At 42.8% G+C, this 20484-nt stretch overlaps 1 protein-coding gene across 1 annotated transcript; it reads left to right on the top strand.

Annotated features, from left to right (window-relative positions):
* The first annotated feature begins 267 nt into the window (after positions 1-267).
* On the top strand, positions 268-14683 carry LSM11 (LSM11, U7 small nuclear RNA associated). The gene is made up of 5 exons (XM_034655663.1): positions 268-651; positions 4094-4178; positions 6646-6785; positions 8906-8989; positions 9462-14683. The coding sequence occupies exons 1-5, from the start codon at positions 268-270 to the stop codon at positions 9870-9872; spliced, it is 1104 nt and encodes a 367-aa protein (XP_034511554.1). The 3' UTR covers positions 9873-14683.
* The last annotated feature ends 5801 nt before the right edge of the window (positions 14684-20484 follow it).

Here is a 20484-nt window from a genome sequence, read left to right as displayed (position 1 = left end):
ATGCCGATTCCAAGATCCACCCCCGGGGAATCTGGAGTATTAACAAACATCCTAAGTGATAATGATATAAATGGGGAAACACTGCCTTCAAACAGATTAATCCGTTATCCAAGGACTGTGGCGGGCCCGGCGGGCTGAGCGCGGACAGACGCTGCCCTCCGGCGGCCGCGCCGGCGCAGCGCAACCCCAGGCCGCGGCTGCGCAGTGCCGCCCTCTGGCGGCTCCGCTCCTTCTTCCCATCGGCCTCGGCTTGCGGGCCTTTCAAACATGGAGGAGCGGGAGCGGGGGGCGAGGTCCGCTCGCGCCGGGAGCCCCGCGCGCCCGCCCAGCCCGCGGCTGGATGTCAGCTCTGACAGCTTCGACCCTCTGCTGGCTCTGTACGCGCCTCGCCTCCCGCCCATCCCGTACCCCAACGCGCCCTGCTTCAACAACCTGGCCGAGTACGAAAGCTTCCTCAGGACCGGGGTCCGGGGCGGCGGGCGCGGGCGGGCGCGAGGCGCGGCCGCGGGCTCAGGGGTCCCCGCCGCCGCTGCCGGGCCCTCGGCCAGAACCCGCCGCCGCCAGGACGCCCCCGCTCCTGACCNGTTGGGGGGGGGGAGGGCCCCGCCGGCTGCCCGGAAGGTGGTGGCCCAAGGGGGCGTTTGCAGGGTGGTAGGGGCTTGGCGCAGGTCCGCACGCATTAGGGGGAGGGTCTTGGTGAAGGTTGCAGAGATAATCCGCCACCGGGAGGAGATTCTGCTTGAGTCGTGTGGATAATGGGGCGTGAGGAGGGTCTTTTGGAGTAATGAGAGGTCCGCTTGATCGGGGAGCGGGAGAAGAGTGCTAAGGCTGTAGATGTAATAAGGAGCTATGAGAAGGGTCTACGTGGGTAAAGGTGTAGGTCCGCGGAGGTAACGGGGTCCGTGCAAGTGGCTACAGAGGTGATGAGGGCCCTGCAGCGAGGGTCTGTGGGTGTGATGGGGATCTGGAGAGGTGGTGGGGCCCGGAAACGGGACATCACAGCAAGGATCTGCAGAGGTGATGAGAGGTCTTAGGGACCATAGCCAGAGGGGAGGGGCACAACCAATATTAAGGAAAGGAGAGTGTTTGATAGTGGGATTGAGGGTGATGGGATGGAGTGTGGGGAGATCTATCTGTTTAGTTAGAACAGGGGACATAATCTTATAAACCATGCACATTAAGTGACAGCTCCTTCCAGGGTACTTACAGGAGAAGGGCTATGGGATCTTGATACACACATGTTTGCATTACCAAATCACAAGTGCTTGAATGCAGCAGGCACAAATGCCACTAAAACCCAGACACTGTTTCACAGCCACTCTGCCAGGATGGGTGCAGGAGTGTGTCTGTCAGGCTCATATTACCATATGTGCAGGTTATTTCAAGTTCTGAAGGTGTAAATGACACAAGGGAATCTCTTGGAGCCTCCTAATAGATCCTTAGAGTAAAGCTGTAAACAGGGGAGGTTTCTAATGTGTGAATTAGGTCTTATCAAATGGAATAAAAACAGCCCAGGGTTATGTCTTTTGTCGTCTGGCAAGCATTTCTGACATCTGCCAGTGAACACAATGACCTAGTTAGCCGCTCAAAGCATCTGTATCTTGATAGCTAAATTGTAACATTATTAAATCACTGCCTTTAGGATGGAGGGTTGTGCTAAGCAAGGGAATATTTTGTTTCATTCCTAGAAGTGTTTATTAAGAGAGAAACATCCTGAAAAGCTGTGTGCTGTTAGATGTATCTTTGTCAGATCATTTACTGTGACAGACAGTGCCAGAGCATTCTTGCCAAAGCTAGGGTGCACCCCAGCTTGCTTGTGGAACAGTAACACAAAGATAAAGTATGCATGTTCCTAAAATAAGAGCAGTGTGGGGGACCTTATTTTGCCTAGACTTTTTGCCACTATCAGATCTTGGAAATGCACTCCAAGTCTCAGAGTGTAACATTTATTTCCATTTTGCCAGTTGTTTCTTTGCTACAGAGATTGTCAAGGAAAGACGTATTTCTATGTGGAAAGTGGTTTTAGCTTTACCTATGGAGCACTCTGCTATATTGGTATGACAGAGCATGAAAACCAGCTTTGTTGATTTCCCGTGATTAAATATATGCCTGGAATCAAGATCTCAGAATGTGCCATAGGCACTGAAAATTTTAATCACACCGCTAGAAACAGTTGAGTGTACATGAGAGAGATGGGTAGATATCACAGAGAACTAATGAGCTTCAGAAAGCAAGAAAAGTTCATGGGTGTCAGCGTGGCTCAGTTAGGTGAGCATCTGACTCTTGATTTAGGCTCAGGTCATGATCTCAGGGTTGTGACATCCAGCCTGAGCCCTGCCTTGGGCTCCCCACTCAGCAGGGAGCCTGGTACTCTCCCTTTCTCTCCCTCTGCCCCCCCCCCCGTCTCTCTCTCTCTCTAAAATAAATAAATGAATCTTTAAAAAACAAAAAGGGAGAAAATAAGAAAGGTACAGAAGCAAGGGTGAAGATTAAATTTATTCAGAAAGAGTTCCTGGAAGAGATTGGCTTCAGGTCTCAAAGTTAATTTAAGGAAGGGCATGGTTGAGGATAACAGTAATTATTTAAAAGTTAGGTTCTTGAGGTATAATTTACACATAACAAAATTCACCCTTTTTAAGAGTGAGTTTAGAAAAATGTGTAGTTGTGAAATTACCACCACAATCAAGATACAGAACGAATCATCACCCCAGAAAGTTCCCTCATGGCCCTTTTTAAGTCAAGAGACAATTTTATTGTTGCTAATTATGGCTACAGTCATTTAGCTAGTAAGTGCTGTGCACTTTGCTAAGCCCTTTAGATGCACTGTACCCTATTTTACCCTTAGATACTACTTTATAAATGAAGTTGATTGAGCTTAACTACTTGCCCAGGATCACATAGCTAGTTAGTTTGCATCTGAGACTTAATGTTGGGTTTGTCCAACTCCAGGGCCTGTGTGCCAGGGCCATTATCCTAATCTCAAGTAAGGGAAGAGGGGAGTACATTCTCATTTTTCTTTCCTTGCTTCTTTTGTTGGCTGGAGGGTGCCACATAAGTGAGGCCGAGAGTGTATGTCTAGAGCAATGAGAACTGAATTTGGGTCCAGAGAAGAATTTGTTAAAACACTTTGAAGACCAAAGAGTTTCTCTTTGATTTTGTTATGACAGATAGTGGGAACCATCGTGTATATCCTTAAGCGAAAGCACTTTTAGGGTAACGTTTCTAATAACTTACTTTCTATTAGCAAAATGTATTTGGGGAGGTATAGACCACAAACTCAAGGGTTTGACGACTGGGCTGGCTTTTTTAGTTTTGAACACTGGCTCCTCTACTTTCTAGCTGTTTTACAGTAGACAAGTCACTTAAACTCTTTGGGGCCTCAGTTTCCTCATCTGTAAAGTGAGGACAGTAATAGTATCCACCTATAGTTGTTAGGTTTATTTAGTTAACCCATTCAAAGCTTTTACAAGTAGGGAAATTCTCAATGAATGTTAAATGTTACTGCGATTGTTGCAGGTTATTGTTGTGGTTATTGTTTTAGACTGTCATAATTAAAAGCTCCAGGTGAGGATGTATATATACCCTGCCTGTATTGGGTGTTGGCTCAGCCATTTACTAGGTAAGTTACTTTGAGAAGTTATTTAAACATTCCTGAGCTTCATTTTTCCTCATCTGTAAAGTAGGGCAAAATAATAGTACCTATGTGTTAAAGTTGTGAGGATTAAATAAAATAACATGCATAAAGTTAAATTTACCCCAAGGCCTGGTTCATACCTAGTGCTCAGTAATTGTGCATAATGATGGTGTCGGGATGATGTGAGGGAAACTGGGAGGCTCTTGTAATAGATGAATCATCTGATAAGGCTCTGGACTGTATTATTGGTTGAGGAAGGAGGAAGGAAAGGGTATGACTTAGTTATTGAGAATCTATTGTCTGAGCTTAGTGTGGCCCCAGGTAGGGAGAAGAATGGAGTTAAGAATGACCTGGCTTTAGAAGGTTGGGCCTAAGAATAGTGGCAATGAAGAAGGAGATCTGGAAGAATAACTGTCTTCAAAGATAAGGCGTATATTTTTTTGTTGTATTAAATTTTAGAAGACTGGCTCATCTATCCATTTGGAGTTTGTTATACAGGCTGCTGAAAAGAGACACAGAATGTGCCTTCTGCTGGTGATGGGTAGTAAGGAGGGCACGTATTGCATGGTGCACTGGGTGTTATACGCAACTAATGAATCTTCGAACTTTACATCAAAAACCAGGGATGTACTGTATGGTGACTAACATAATAAAAAAAGTATTAAAAAAAAAAAGAATGTGCCTTCTGATTCACAATGTGGAGCTCATTTTTGCCTTGGCAGTTTGCTGTGATAGGTGGTGCTAGTGTGATATTTTTGATCACACAAGGAGTGAATGCTCCCTGGAATTATGCCTTATTAAATCTTTGGAAGAAAAAAAAATCAAGAGAAAAATAAAGATATGAGAGTTGAAAGACTTGAGTTTATCATTTGTTTACCAGAATAAGAAACTGTTGTTAAGTTGTGTGTTTGTGTTTTCTCTCTGGTTTGGGGACTCGGGGGGCAAAGTAGTACCTCTGTTTATTTACAAGTTAGAAAAAGAATGGTCTTTAAAAAAAAAAAAAGAAAGAAAAAGAATGGTCTTTCCACTGTTGGTGGAAACACATACAGGGGTGGGGGGAAGCAGAGAATTTGTATAGGCAAAGAAACTGATCCAGGCAGTATGATCAGTTTCTAAGAAATTGAATTATAGAGACTTATTCCTGAAATGAATATGGAAGATAACTAGTTTAACCCCATTTTATAAATTAGGGAATTCAGACTTGTAGAGAAAAAGTTCCTCAAACATTCAAAGAATTTCAAAATATTGCTATGCTAGAGCAAGGGCAGATGCTGAAGGTCAGACCAAGGTGCTCATGTTCCTTTCCAAGGCCTCTGTTTCTGCCACACTGCCTTCAACTGTGCCTTCCTGCTGAATTTTCAGTCTGACATAAACCCCTACTTCTTATCTGCTAAGTTACTTTCTTCAAAGGGTATTTTCTTTCATTAATTTATCACTGCCATCATTTATAAGCTGATCTATGAGTGAGGGATAAGGAGGTCAAAAGTAACCTGCTTAGTTATCCAAACTGAAGTGCAGGACTGTTGTTCTCTTTCATGCCACTAGAAACAAAACAAATTTTTTTTTGTGTTTACTATTGATGGCAATAATCAATCTCCAAAGAATTTTGCCTTGCAAACTTGGGAGGGAAAGACTGAGACTGTGTATGTGTGAGTGTGAGTATAAGAGTGTGTGTGTGCACATGTGGTTTTCTTTTGAAAGGTTTTATATAGTATAGCCATCATATTGTGAAGGCTAAGTTAATGTAAAGCAATAAAAATAAAATTCATCCCTGTTCCCAAGCTCTGAAAAAAAGAATCCATCATAGTAAAGGCTGCAATTTATAGTCCCAGCATTCTTCCCGTGAATTGTCATACTCTTTATATGATGCTTATCAGCAATCTCATAGGAGCCTAATGCCTAGCAGGTGCTTTTGTATCAACCAGGCTTGGAATGCAATGACGTCTCTTCCTCCTAGTGTAAAGATGAAGTACATTGGAATCCAGCGGCTCCAGAGAGCTTAGGCATGGAGTGTCTTCAGATGGGGGCCAAAAGTCCATTCTCTCTTAGAGGCCTGCACATGTTTAAGGGCCGATGTATTACATGGCTTGTTTCCTTTAAACATGTGAATAAGTTGTTTGATTTGGGGTTTTGTTTTTTTTTTTGTAAGAGTCAAACTGGATATGTGGTTCATGAGAATTATCCTTAAAAAAGTTGTCTTGGGACACCTGGGTGGCTCAGTCAGTTAAACATCTGCCTTCGGCTTGGGTCATGATCCCAGGGTCCTGGGCTCAAGCTCCGCATCAGGCTCCTTACTCAGCGGGGAGCGTGCTTCTCCCTCTGCCTGCTGCTCCCCCAGCTTGTGTGTGCACTCTCTCTCTCTCTCCCTCTCTCTGACAATTAAATCAATAATCTTAAAAAAAAAAAATAGTTGTCTTACCCAGATACAGAACTGAGAAGAATGTTGCTGCTGCTGTGTACATTTATTTTATTTTTTTTTTTAAGATTTTATTTATTTATTTGACAGAGATAGAGACAGCCAGCGAGAGAGGGAACACAAGCAGGGGGAGTGGGAGAAGAAGAAGCAGGCTCATAGCAGAAGAGCCCGATGTGGGGCGATCCCATAACGCCGGGATCACGCCCTGAGCCGAAGGCAGATGCTTAACCGCTGTGCCACCCAGGCGCCCCAGCTGTGTACATTTAATGTGGGGTTCCCCCCCCCAAAATTTTTTTTAAATAATGGTGCATCTTAAAATCAATGACATCATAGAACACAGGATATACGATTAGTGAAACATTTGGGTGATAGCAAGATGCATGCTTTATCTCTGTTCTGGTGGAATCTTGCCTTATTTCAGTGTATGTTGCCTGTACTAGTTATGTTGCCCGTTGGGCCTTCCTGTTCCCATAGTGAGGTTGCCGCTGCACCATGTTGCCTAATGTTGCTGGAGATGGTTGGGTGGTCTTGGTTGTTAATTCTGGGAATGAGAGCAGATGTTCATGCTATGCTTACTGTTCTTGTCTTGTTTCAGTGCACGAAGGCAGCCCTCTGGGTGAGCTCCATCGTTGTATCCGGGAGGGAGTGAAGGTGAATGTTCATATCCGCACTTTCAAGGGTCTTCGGGGCGTCTGTACAGGCTTCCTCGTCGCATTTGACAAGTTCTGGAATATGGTAATTAAGTCTTTCTCAAGGGGTTGGAGAACCTCCTAGGGATTAAATCTTTTATATGTCTAAATGACCTGAGTAACCTTATTTAGGAGGACCTATAGAATAACTTCCCAGAAGAACTAGAATTTTTGCATTCTCTTGGCCAACAACAAAAGAGTACTTTCTATTGCTTCCTTTTCTTTAAGGCATTGGCTTTCAACCCGGATAGTTTTGCACTTCTCTCCCTCCTAGGGACATTTGGCAATGTCTGGGGATGTTTTTTAATTGTCATAACTGTGGCATCTAATGGGTAGAGGCCAGAGGAGCTGCTGCACATCTGACAATACACAAGATAGCCCCCCAACAACAAAGACCTATCTGGTCCAAAATCATTAGTGCTATGATTAAGAAATCCAGCCTTAAGGAATAATTATTTATTTCAGTTGTTTAGTAGTTTTGTATCAATTTCCTACTGACCATTCTTTCATTCATTTCAAAATATTTACTGATTTCCCACTTTGGTTGGTACTGTACCACAGTGCTAGGTACAGAAACTTCAGAAAGGGGGGCACCTGGGTGGCACAGCGGTTGAGCGTCTGTCTTCGGCTCAGGGCGTGATCCCGGCGTTGTGGGATCAAGCCCCACATCAGGCTCCTCCGCTGAGAGCCTGCTTCTTCTTCTCCCACTCCTCCTGCTTGTGTTCCCTCTCTCACTGGCTGTCTCTATCTCTGTCGGATAAATAAATAAAATCTTAAAAAAAAAAAAAAAGAAACTTCAGAAAGGAACTTTCATTCTACAGTTTTGGGAAGATAGATGAAGATAGAGGGGAAGCAGACATACTAATAAGCAAGGCACTTTGCAAGGTATTTCCTTATGAAGGAAATGCGCTCCCACTCTCCTAGAGGCTTACTGCCTACTAGACATTTGTAGGAGTGAAGAGATATATTATAGCACCACTATAATATGTGGCAGTTAAAATAGAAACACCAGGTTTTCTGGTGTTTCTTTTTCATATGGTCTCCCATCTCCAACTTTTCTTTTTCCTGCGTTTTATCTTTGTCCATGTGTTCTCCTGGATGAATATAGTAGTTGCTGACATTTATTAAGCACTTAGCATTTGCTGGATAGTGTGCTAAGGGTTTATCTCAGTAAACAAGGTTTGCTACTGTTCCATTTTACAAATGAAGAAATTGAGGCTAGAGATATTGAATGATTGGCCCAGATTACCCTTTTAGTAAGTGGAAGTTCTAGAACTTTATCCCAGGTCTTTCTGACTCCTAAGACCATGTTTTCAACCAGTGTGGAATCAGAAGACCTAAATTTGAATCCTAGCTTTACCTAACCTTGGTAGTTGTGTTACTCTAGGCAAGGTAATTTTCTCTGAGGGCCACTTTTCTTACATCTAAAATGTAGGGAAAAGTACTTTACTGTTACAGTTTTACCTTTGAAGGAAAAGTATTTAAGACAACATCTTTGATATGATGGTCATAATAATAATCCTGTCAGCTTATATTTGTAGGGCGAGTTACACTTTTCAAATTGATTTCTCATACATAATCTCATTTGATCCTAAATAGCTGTCCTATGAGTTTGATCTCTCAGAGACAAAAATTCACCAACAATTCTGTATGTAACTCTGATTAATACTAGTTCGTTGCTGTCATAAGACCTAGAAACTGAGGAAGGAAAAGAAGTAATAGAATAGCGTTTCTGAAAGTGTGGCTTAGGGGTATCCTATATCACAATCATGGAGTTTCTGGTTAAAACAGAAAGTTCCTGGGCTTCATCCCAGACATACTGAGTCAGCATATCTAGGAAGTAGCCTTGGATTTATATTTTAATAAGCTTCCTAGATATTTATGCATACTGAAATTTACAAACCTCTACCATGCATTTGTAAAGTCCCCTTACCATAGACGAAACCCATCTTACATGGTGATAGCAGCTTGGAAATCTTACTCAGAGGGTGCCAGGGATTGCCATTTTTTTCTGCCCAACAGTGGAGTCACTTGTTTAGTTCTGCCAAATGAGGTGTTTATTCTGCTTTTTGAAATTTTTCCTGGAAGCTATAAAAATAATTTATGCCTAATTTTGCCTAAAAATAATTCTGCCTAATTTTTTTCCCCTTTGGGCTGTTTCTCTAGGCACTTACTGATGTGGATGAGACCTACCGAAAACCTGTTCTAGGCAAAGCATATGAGCGGGATTCTTCATTGACTCTCACTAGGGTAGGCTGTTTCCCCTGACTTCCTGAGTACCCAGTGTGCTTTCAAGCTTAGAAATGAAGATCGCTGAGCCTGGTGACCAGGTTTTCTTAGTGGGAGAGCTCAGTTACTGTCCACTATGCATGCCTAGACCAAGATCTTCATTAGTTTTGCTTCTCATGCATTCACCTAATCGCAAATGAGTCTGTGCTTTTGACCTGCATAGTATTTGAGCAACAAGTTACCTCTTATAAGTCTTAGAAGTCTTTCCATTTTATACCACAGAAAAAAGCAGGTGCCTTTTCTCTTGACATATTATTGATTTATCAGTATTATGGCTACACACAGAAGATTTATTATTAACTTTTTAAAAATTGTACAGCAAGGGGTCTATAAAACCTAACTAAGCAATCTGGTGGGTTTTTTCCCTATATATTGAAAGAAGGATGTTGAAGGCTAAAGAGAAGGCTGATATTTATCATTGCTTTCCTTATAGCTGTTTGATCGCTTAAAACTTCAAGATTCCTCCAAAAAGGAAGCCGATTCTAAGTCTGCAGTTGAAGACTCCACTCTGTCCAGATATTCCCAGACATCTACTTGGAAGGTGGCTTCAGTGTGGGGAAGAGGAGATAGTGACCGGAGCTCACGCAGGCGTTCCCGCTCCGTCCCTTCTTCTCTGCAGGCATCTGCAAGGGAGGAGTCCAGGTCAGAGATGTCAGGGAGGACTACACGGACAGAAGGGTCAAGTGCGGGAGGTACCTTTTCCAGGGCTACCACCCTTTCCAGGGGTCAGTCCCGTAAGAAAAAGCGAAAGCCCAAAGTGGATTACCAGCAGGTATTCACTCGACACATAAATCAGATTTTCATTCGAGGCGAGAATGTCCTGCTAGTTCATCTTGCACAGTGACCAGCTCGGCCTCACTGGAGCTTTGGTTTTTAGAAATAAAATGCATGAATTGCTGCTACGCTATATCCTAGTATCCCAGTGAAACTCGAGTTGGAATGATTCCCTCTGGTCCTGCATGTGCAGAGCATAGAGCCAGGCTCAGGCCCTCTGGAAGATGAGCTCCCTCAAGGGGACACAGGCCTTAGGAGGATGGGTATTTGCATTAATATCAAATCAAAAGCTGTACAGAGGAAACAACATACATCTTATTTGGTGTCATGGTCGACTTTAGACACTCAAACCAAATATCAAATCTCCATTTGAATTAGGGGCCATGGTATGAATTAAATTCACCCCACAGTCACTGTAAGGATGGGAGGGAAAAAACACCTCAAAAAAGTGATTTCATTTCTAAAAACTAGTGCCCTATGTACTCATGAATTTGATTCTAAGAGTAGTAATGTAAATTTCCCTGTCGTCTTCCTTGTACCCACAACTTGTAACTGACCTTTGAATTTTGCTCTACACCATTCTCTCTTGATCGCAAAATGTAATTTATTACCTTTGAATATCTATAAAACTAAGAAAGCTACCAGCTAATGAAAGAGTAAGATTTGGATAGCTGATATGCTCAAAGCAGCCAACAATGAATATTCTGTTCTTACCCCTCTCATTATTTAAAGGGATACGGGACTTCAGCAGTCTTCCCCCCTCCTTACCAGAGGTAGCTTCTGAGAATGGCATGCCAGATGGGACTAGAAGATGCTCATGAGGTGGCTTCTTGTCCTTTTCTCTCACTTCTGTGGCATGGTGCTAGTGCATGTACACGGTGTATTGCCCTTCTGTATGTAGTGTGGACTGTTCCGTGAGCTTTACGGCAGGTGACTGTGACCTTCATATCTGGCTTCAAAGAGTTCTGCATGAACTCAGTAGTACATATGCATCACTTTCTGGTTAGGGCTGGCCTGTGTAGACTAACTTTCAGAATGGTATTTCCGTAAAACAGGAGTGGCAGTTTTATTCCCTAGTGTCATGCCGAAGAGGTTCTTACAAAGTACAGTGGGTGGCATCTATAAGGGACACTTCACTCACTGCCTGGCTTGAGTAATGGCACCTCTGATACTTCTACTTGAATCATATGCGTTTTCAATCACTAGTACAGAATGGGCTACATCTTGACACGACTGTTAGGCAATATTGATTTTTTGTTTTGTTTGTATTTGGTTTTATTTTAGAACAACTTATGTTCAAAATGAGAATAAGAAATAGCTGACTAGTTAAAATGTTTGGGGAAAAAAAGTTCCCCCACTGTATTTTTTGTGTAACTTAGGTAAGCCTTCTGAGAAGCAGGGTGAATAATGTTGAGGGAGTTGGGACACCTGATCCTTCTGGTAGCTGGGCCACTGGCTCGTCATGCAATGAAAGGAGAGCCAACTTAACCCCTCCGTGCCTCAGTTTTTCCCATCAGACACCTACCTCACAGGGGCACTGAGACAAAGAATTTTAGGAAGGCATTTTAAAGTGCCGTGAGTAACTTTTACTAACTATGTTTCATAGCTTGGTAAGAGTTCTATGTCTTATGAGCAAGGTAGGTGCTACATATGAAAGTCATCTCTGTAGGTGTCATAATTTTGAACTCGTCCTCAGAAGGCAGTGATATCTTCAGGAACTATTTTCCATAATCCATTCTTTTCTCCTAAAGGACAGTGGAAGTTCCTAGAAGAATATCCTCATTAAAAGAAGAGTAAAGTTTCTTTGCTGCTTCCCCCACATCCCAGCCCCAACCCTGTTCTGATCATCATCAGAAAGAATTCCCCTGAACTTTTCAAGGGGGTTACATGGTAGTACCAAAGGGACAGTGCACATCTAAATATGACACATCCCCAAAGGGGAATTGTAGATGTTTTGTTTCATTTACTTGTTTTTATTTTAAAATGCATTGTAAATATTCCTCTTTAGAACCATATCAGATACAATAAACATTTAGAGAGGTTCCATGTTACAAAGTCAAGCAGTTATCTTTGGAATCTGCTCATCTAAATTCTCTTCTAAATAGTATGTCTAAAATCTCTGTTCCTCAAGTAATAGTTATCTTCTTTCATCCTCAGGCACCCCTGCCTCTACCTCTTTACTAGTCTTTCCTGTTAGATGTCCTCCTCTGTCTGCCCTTCTGTCCCTCAGCTAGAAGCTGCAATAGATACCAGGTTTCCCCAATAGGTAAACGTTTGGTATCAAAAGGAATATATCAGTTTCCATTCATTTTAGTGCCTAAATCTAACGTGATTTATTTTAAACACATGCTGCATTTTCATGTTTGTATATAATTTTCATATGTCCAGATAACGATTGGTTTGCTACTTTTCTGTCCAATCTAATAATTCTGGCTCTGAAAATTATTTTAAACCCATGTGATCCGTCTCATGTGCCCATATCCCCCCATTTATTGATTTGGTTTGGACAGTGATTCTAAGAATACTATTTAGTAAATGTGCTGTTTTGTACAAAGTATGACAATTCTTTTTTAGGGAAGTCAATTTTTTAAATTATTGCCTTTTCTTTATTATTGTAGAAATTTTTCAAAAGGAAGAAAAAAATTGGTCTGAATAACCTATGTGCTGCTCAAAACATGTCATCACCTAGAACATTATAGTAAGTTGCTATGAAAATAATGGAAGTCGTCAGGAGAAGGAAAGAAAAAGGGAAAGTAACAGCCAGACTGGTAGAGTTCTGGAGGCCCCCACAAGCCTACTTGAGGGGGCCCTGCACAGCTGAAATGCAACAGAACTGGTTTCTGGTATTCCCCAGGGATTTGGGCTTAGGACAGTTGCTGGGAATAGTATTTATTTTTGAACATCCAACTTGGGTTCTTCAGAGTCATCTCTGGCATGGGAATCCGTTTCTGAGACAGCTCGTGGGGCAGACCTGTGGACTTCTTGAGGTCTTCGGAGGAGCAGCCAGCTTCATTAGATGATAACAAAGCACTGAGCCACAGGAGGTGTGGTTTCACGCCCAGAATGACTTCGTGTGCCATTCTTTGTACACACAGGTGATTCTGCGCCCCTACCACCAGCAGAACTTCTGCTTTAGGTTGTTCGTTCTAGTACTTGGGAAGCGCTGTGCTCCCTTTTAGAGACCATCTTATGATGGTGGGCCATTTGTGAGATAGTTAGCCAGCATTAGCAGTGTCTAAGGCAGATGGCTTTAGACCAGTCCGTTCCTTGCTCTCTCTGCATGGTGCATATCAAGTCAGAAAGCCGAGAAACCATTCACATTAAAGTCTAGGTGCATGAGAATCCTTGAGTTGTTAGCGGGTCAGGAGGGCCTTCATCTCTCGTTGTGGTAAAATTATCCAGGAGTACCTTTAGAGATTGTCAGGCATGAACTATGAACTGTCTTTAATTCTCAGAAGCTGTGTGCAGAAGTCTAGGTATACCGCTTACCCCTTGAGAGAAAAATAGGACCCTAACTTGATGCTGAGGGGTTTTGCATTTGTATTTGCACTATCCCCGTAGCCACTGACATGGGCAAAATCATGAGATAGAACTGATTCTGTAAATTTTCTCTTAATTTTTGCCTTTAGGAAAAATTAAAATTATTCAAAGACAGCTAGCTGTCACTGGTGCTGCCCCAAAGCTTTCCCATCTTATATGTATTTTTTATGAATGAAATGGTTGCTATGGGAAGGCCAAGGTTCACGTTAAGAGTATAATGGTGTAGATATAATGGTTTAGCAACCATTTTAATTTTTCTTTTCCTGTGCCATATGTAGACTACAATCAACCCCTTTTCAGTAGCTTCTGTTCACCAGCCTATGTTTTCCTGGGCAGTAACTCTCAGATGCTTTTCTTAGTGATTATAAAGCAAGAAAATCTTATCTGGGCCTATGTTACAAAGGTGGGTGGTCTGTCATTACTTTCTGGCAAATTGAGTTGATGAATTTTAGATAAGCCTTTGGGGTTCCTGTCGCAGGTTCCTGGGCTCTGAAGAAGGGTTGCGTCTTTTTTACTCTCAGTGTTTTGAGTATTTTTCAAGTGTTTGTAAGTTCTCTTGCACTCCTCTAATAAAAATGAAAGCTATCTGTCAAGGAATGGCTTTGGATGGTTCAGAGATCTAGGGGAAAAGAAATAAGTACACCTGAGACCTTCAGTTGGTCTTTTATTTATTTAGAATGAAAAGTAGTTTGATAAGCTACCAGAGTTAGTGCTGCTTGAAAAACACTCTCTGAAAAGATGGCAACTGTCCCTCAGGAAAGCTATAAAGCTATTCCCAATGCATCGCAATTGCTTTTGATTTTTAGTCCTTTGGAGCAAATGTCTGATGTTATGTCTGATGTTATGTTTTTAGAGCTGTGGGGGAAAATGTCTAAACAATTTTAGGGGGTATTATTTAAATGATTATCTGGCTGAAGTATGTGTGAGCTGGGTTCTAGGGCAGCTGTCCAGTTCTTTTTCTGTTGCCCTGACAGTAGCACAGATAGTGAGCTATGTCTTGAAAAGTGATTTGCTTATTTCATACTGACATCTAAAGACATTAGCCTTCTGTTTGGCAACCCTGGGGACACCCCTCTGCACCGTGACTTATTAATGTTTTTTTAGACAAGGCTAACCTGGATGATTCTCTGTATTTATGGTTTCACTATTCATATACCAGCTGCTAAAAGGAAACCATAACTTATAATCTTGTCTTGAAATTACTCCTAATTGTGAAGTTCACCTAAATTCTTCATGTTTAGGGAGGATTGCTGCTAGTAACGTCAGTTTGCAGCGTTCTGCTTTAGGTATGTGTCATATGGGAGTCTGGAAACTGGAATAAATACGATTGTTTTAATGTACTGACTGCTTTGTCTCTGCTGATTTTGAGGGGTGGTGGAGGGAAGGAGACATGGGAGTCTATTACCAAGTGAAGACACTGACCTAGAAAGTTAATGCCTTTCAAGCCTTCTGCCAGCTCATTGTTGTAACCTCGTGCCTTTTCTTTACCAAAGCACATACGTCTACATCAGCTATCCTTGGGGTGGCTTTGTTCTTCCATGTTTACTAGAAGCTCATGCTTAGAAAAGGAACGTGGCCCACATTGTGAATTATCTCTTCTAAGCTCCAAGCAATGGTAATTGCCCTGTGAATTTATTCTATCTAATAGCTCACTGTCATTAACCCCCCTCTCTTCATGATCTGCTAAGATCACACTTCACTGTGCTCCCACTGAGGGTTTGACCACATTTGACTAATTGATCCTCTCATGGTTCCAGAAATATTTGAATTTGTCACGAGCTTCCCTCTGTGCATGTACAGGAAGTTGAACTTCCCCAAGATTTGCCACACGGATTACTTGATCTCCTTTGTGTGTTTTCAGAACTTAGTCACCTGGGCAAGGTAGACAAAAATCACACTGAGGCTTAGAGAGGGAAACCTCAAGTTAACTGTCAAGACCCAAGCCCCCGCTTTCAAAGAATTTATTAAGCTGGGCTCAGTGGACATTCAAGAAATTTCTAACCACTACAGTGCACGGAAAGGAGGCAAGACCCACATGCTCCAATTCTTCCCCTTGCTTGGTTGTTTTGTATCTCGGACTTCTGATTAAATGAGAATGTCCTCATTAATCAAAATAAAGGCAGAACAGTCAGCTTGCTTGACATTTAAAATGTACAGTGACAGTTAAATATTGGCAGGGGGATGGAAGCCAGTGGAATGAGATATATCTATTATCTTTCCCTAAGCTTCCTGGATTCAAGAGGCAAGGACAAAAAGTTTATTGCCCTACCGCATTCTTTCCTGAACAGAAGTGAAGCGCTCCTCAGTCTGCTCAGTTGCCACTAGATGGCAGTGGGTTAACGAGAACTGCTAAACCGGAGGCCCCAGAAGGACTTGAGTCTCCCGATCTCCAGTCACGGCTACAATTCATTGTTAAATGCTCACCAGTCTGAACCGAGATAATCAAGGAGAAACAAGCTATAACTAACCAACCCAAGTGGCAATATAAACATTTCTTCCCAATATTGGATTTGCCTAATTTGGGGCCTACAAAAACTGACTGATGGCAATCAGCCACAGAATGTGCTCGGAGAAGAGTGGTGAACGGATAGCTTGCCCAGCGTCATGTGTTTCAGGGTGGCTGTCACCAGTCTCATGTCATGGGCTTCCTCGTTTCTTCTCCGCAACCAGTCAGCTCCACCCAGCCTCTTCCCAGCTGCTGGCTAAGGAGTACCTTGGGAAACAGTCTCGATGCCCTGCTTTCTCAGCGGTTTTCTCACTTTTGGAAACAATTCAGTTCCAACCAGCGTTGATGCCCGAGAGCCCTTTCTTACCCCTGTAAGAAAGGTTGCATCTGTCTTATGGTTCCATGACCAAAATTGAGTCTCCACTCCGAGACCAAGCAAGTATGCTCCTGAGTCAAAGGAAAGCTTAGACGTGGAAAAGTCTGTTGTTTTAGGCTGGACTCTGGGGGCAGAAGGGGTGGGTAGGCAATGGTAGCAAGTCTCCTAGCACTTCACGTCAAGACCTTCAAAAGACCTTCCCCCTCTACCTCAGGAAGTGATTTCTCAGCAGCTTATACTGAAGAGGAATACAGAAAGTGAAATAATAAATAGATAAGGTCTCCAAATGAATAACTGAAAGATAAGATTATATTTAAAAGCTTTATCTCATGCCTTTTTGAACCATGGCAACTTGTACCACATTTCACTCAATCATGCTATGTGAAGGTGCAGAGCACAGATCAGGCAATAAGAAATACTGTCATTTTTGAGCATTTCAGCCCCGTGCCAAGCATATTATATGCATTACCTTATTCAAATACAACCACCATGAGAGAAAGATTTTATCCCGCTTCTATGTGTGAGGCAACTAAAACAGAAGGTAACTTGGGATGCCTGCGTGGCTCAGTCAGTTAAGCGTCTGCATTCAGCTCAGGTCATGATCTCGAGGTCCTGGGCTCTCCCTGCTTTGGGCTTCCCTGCTCAGTGGCAGCCTTCTTCTCCCTCTCCCTCCGCGCCTCTCCCCTGCTTGTGCTCTCTCTCTCTCTCTCTCAAATAGATAAATAAAATCTTTAAAAAACACACAAAAACATAAAGTAACTTGCCAATATCTCTGCTAATCAATGGCAGATTTGGGATACTATCTAGGTCTGTCTGACTCTTGAGTTTGTTATTAGTCAGCTGTAAATTAAAAATAGTAAATTTCTCAGGCATTGACCAGGAAACTGACAAAGCTGAGTCATCCCCTCCGATTAATCAGAAACCAGAGGTCTGAGTTAAAATATGGTTTGGTGATCTGCTTCAAGTGTCTCTAGTCCCTTCTGATTCATACTGTTCTTTAGCTGGAAGTGAACGTGCACACAGGGCTTCATGGCTTCCAAAGAGGATGAGGGTGGTGGGCACCCCCAGGGCAGCAGGCCCGCTGCGGCTCTGGGAATAGTGGCTGCCAAGTGAGCACCAAGAGGTATTTCATCCACCAGTAAGTTTGGCCCTGGAAGGGGTATCGATCCAATAGCCTTGTTAAAAAGCAGATGGAGTAACAGTGATCTTTCCCAGCTCTTCAGTATGCATTAGAAGGTCTGCTGTCCCTTTCCTTCCAGTGTTCTCCGACCCTTGGAAAGAATGCATTCTCTTGGCCTTGACTATAAATTCATCTTATTAAAGAAACTCTTGTGAGGGCTAAACTGTGGATTTGCTAAAGCTACGGAAAAATAAAGATGACTTGAAGGCTTACACTCTTTCTCCTGAGACCTTAAAGGGGGCACAAGCAGAAAGGTTTGGAAAGCAGTCTGTCCATCTTGTAGAACTTCCCTTCAACTTGACAATGTGTTAATTTCCAGAATATAGCAGTCCTGGGAGGAGCTTGCTACCGGAGGCTCTTGCACTGGTTACCTTGGAGCCTCGATCTCCTGATCTCTAAAATAGAGATACTATCCCTACCTCACAGGGCTGGTGACAGAAAGTGCTTGGTCCAGGCAGCAAGCCCTTAATGTCATTTACACCGTGGTGAGCTTGCTGTGTGATGCTTAGCATTCTTCACTTCTCTGTGCTTGCATTCTGTGTCCTGAGACCTGGCCTGGCAAACAGATGGATGGAGCGGAATGCTGTTGTCATCCTTTTTTTCTAGCACACAGTTGTTTGAAAGATTGTTCTCAGGCTTCTTGAGTTCTCTGTGCTTTCTGATTTGGCTTTTCCTGGGTTAAAACTTCAGAATATCATCAACTTCTCCACTGCTGGAAGAGCAGTGTGCTCCCCCAGGAATGACATTAGGCTCCACGGGACATTCATTAGTTGGGGTTACGAGAGGACCACAGGGCACTGGAATGGTAATTTCCTACATGGGACCCCAGTGACCCAGAGCGAGCTAGCTCAGCTGGTCTGAGCATGTGGCTAATGAGGGAAGGGTCATGGTTTCACTCCTGTGTGGGCCAATTAGTGTCACGTGGAAAAGCCCGTTCCTGGGGCATCAGGCAGCAGCCTCACATGTGTGTGGCACTGGTCTCCAGGATGGCTCAGTGTGGCCATCATCACGCTCAGAAACTCAACCCAAAGCTGACATCTTCTTTCTCTTTATTACCTAGCCCACTGTTTCCAAAACATGGGTCATTTGCAGAGCACTTTCACAATTTTTGCTTTATCCTAAGCAGACTACAGCTTAATCGTTCAATACTTTTCTACAGATTGACTCACTTTTTAGCTTACACTTGAAGTGGTGCATCACTACCATCAATGGCAAGTTGGAAAATTTGCCCTAAATTGAAAGTACACATTAAAAGAAATATACAACTTTTGAAATAAAAATGTTCGTCTTCATACTCTCTGCAGACACCTCCTGAGCCACAAGTGGTTGTGTACTGTGTGTTAGTAAATGGTGCATTATATAATCTTCGTGTGTTTCATGACACATACACACACACTGTTCCGCAATAAAATGGCCACATCAACAAAAGCAACATTATGAAGCAATTGCTTCAGTGGGAAGAGTTGGGGTCAGTGACTGGGGGGTTTCACACTTGAAACGATGAAATTATTCTTGCAGGAATTTCAACACCAAAGGTCTTTCTAAATGCCGTAAATGTACAGCTATAAAACCTCAACTGAACAAATCCAGAGTTTAATTTACATCTAGCTTTTGCTCGAAAGTCATGGCTTTTGTTCGCACTCTCTACTGGCACTATCATTAACACTGTGCTTCTTACACATCCTTATCATTACCACCTGTTGTACGATAAAGCACAAACATGTGAAGCAGATGCGTGGACTGCACGACGTCTTTGTCCCCTTCCAGTCACGAGCCAGTTCACACTAATCTGCCTGGCTGGCCAGTTCCTTATAGAGATCAAATTATAACCAATAGTGCTGTTGGTAATAAAAATGTAGCCCCTAATTAATTGAGCATGTTACATCCGATCCAGTTATGAAAATGTGCACTGGAGGACAAATACGCATAAAAAGATACACACGCGTGCGCACTCCACTTCAAGGTTGGGAGAGAGCCCAGCCACTTCTGTTATTGGAGGCTCCCAATACACTAAAAAAATTGAAGGAAGGTCAAAGCCAAGTTGTAAACTCTGTGGTATATTTTGAAAATTCAAGTTGAATGATAGCTTTCAATCCTCTTTGTGTACCTGTGTACTCACAGCTGTGTAGCCTCATTTAGAAATAGAGCCCCAAGTCTGTATTTGAGGTCTTGGTGAATGTGAAGTCCGGAAGGTCCTCCCTTCCTGCCCCCATGTCCAGAGATGAGCCCTGCCAGAAAAACTGACTTATAAAGGGATCTGAGTTCAAATATACCATAAGGCAGAGCGTAACATTTTAGCAGTGTAGAAACAGAGTCATCCACGGTGTGTTTCCTTCTCCTGTCTCCTCATTTACCTTAGGGACTCTTGCAAAAGAACACTCCTGTTATTTCGGTGCTGCTTGGGTTTCACACTTTTACAGCTTTCTCATCATCCTTGTAAAGCCATTGATTGGTAGCAAGAGGGCCAGACCATTTTATAAGTGCTAGAACACTTACTTAGATCAAAAAATCAGAATATTAAGAAGAAGGAATGCAGTTATAGTTTACTTCCACTGCACAGAGACCCGACGAGTACTTTAACCATAAGAACCACCTAATGATTGCACACACGTGCACGTGTGCACACATACCCACACACGGTATAGAGCAAGGGAAGGACTCCATGCCATTAACATCTACAAAGTGCTCGGTGCACAATTCTTGCAGAAACAGTAAGACTGTGTAATGGGGAATGTTGTGTATGTATTTATGTAAAATAGTATTTACTTAAGAATATCTGTTGGGATTGTGTTCATATGACCTTGTTCTAAGATCGATGCATACTTGTGATCTTTGCCTCTGAGGGCAGAAAGCAATTAGTGCATTTAGTTTTCTGTGTGAGAAATCTTAGGCCTGTGTACAGCCTCTTCCCTACCCTTGCCAGGTCCAATTATGCCTCAGCTGAGTCCTCTTACCCCTCCTTCTCCCCCGTCCCTAGAGTTCATCTGTGCACATCTGTTGCTCCACGAAAAGGGTTTTGGCAGAAACTTCCCTCCCCTGTGCTGGGAGTCATCTGTCCTCACTGGCTTGGAACTGTTTTTGCTTATTTTATTTAAATGCATTATACACACACACACACATATACACACATTTATATATCC

Source organism: Ailuropoda melanoleuca, chromosome 3 (genome assembly GCF_002007445.2).
Source record: "Ailuropoda melanoleuca isolate Jingjing chromosome 3, ASM200744v2, whole genome shotgun sequence".
Taxonomy (NCBI): domain Eukaryota; kingdom Metazoa; phylum Chordata; class Mammalia; order Carnivora; family Ursidae; genus Ailuropoda; species Ailuropoda melanoleuca.
Note: the sequence above shows the minus strand (reverse complement) of the source record. Positions and strands in the feature narration are given on the sequence as shown.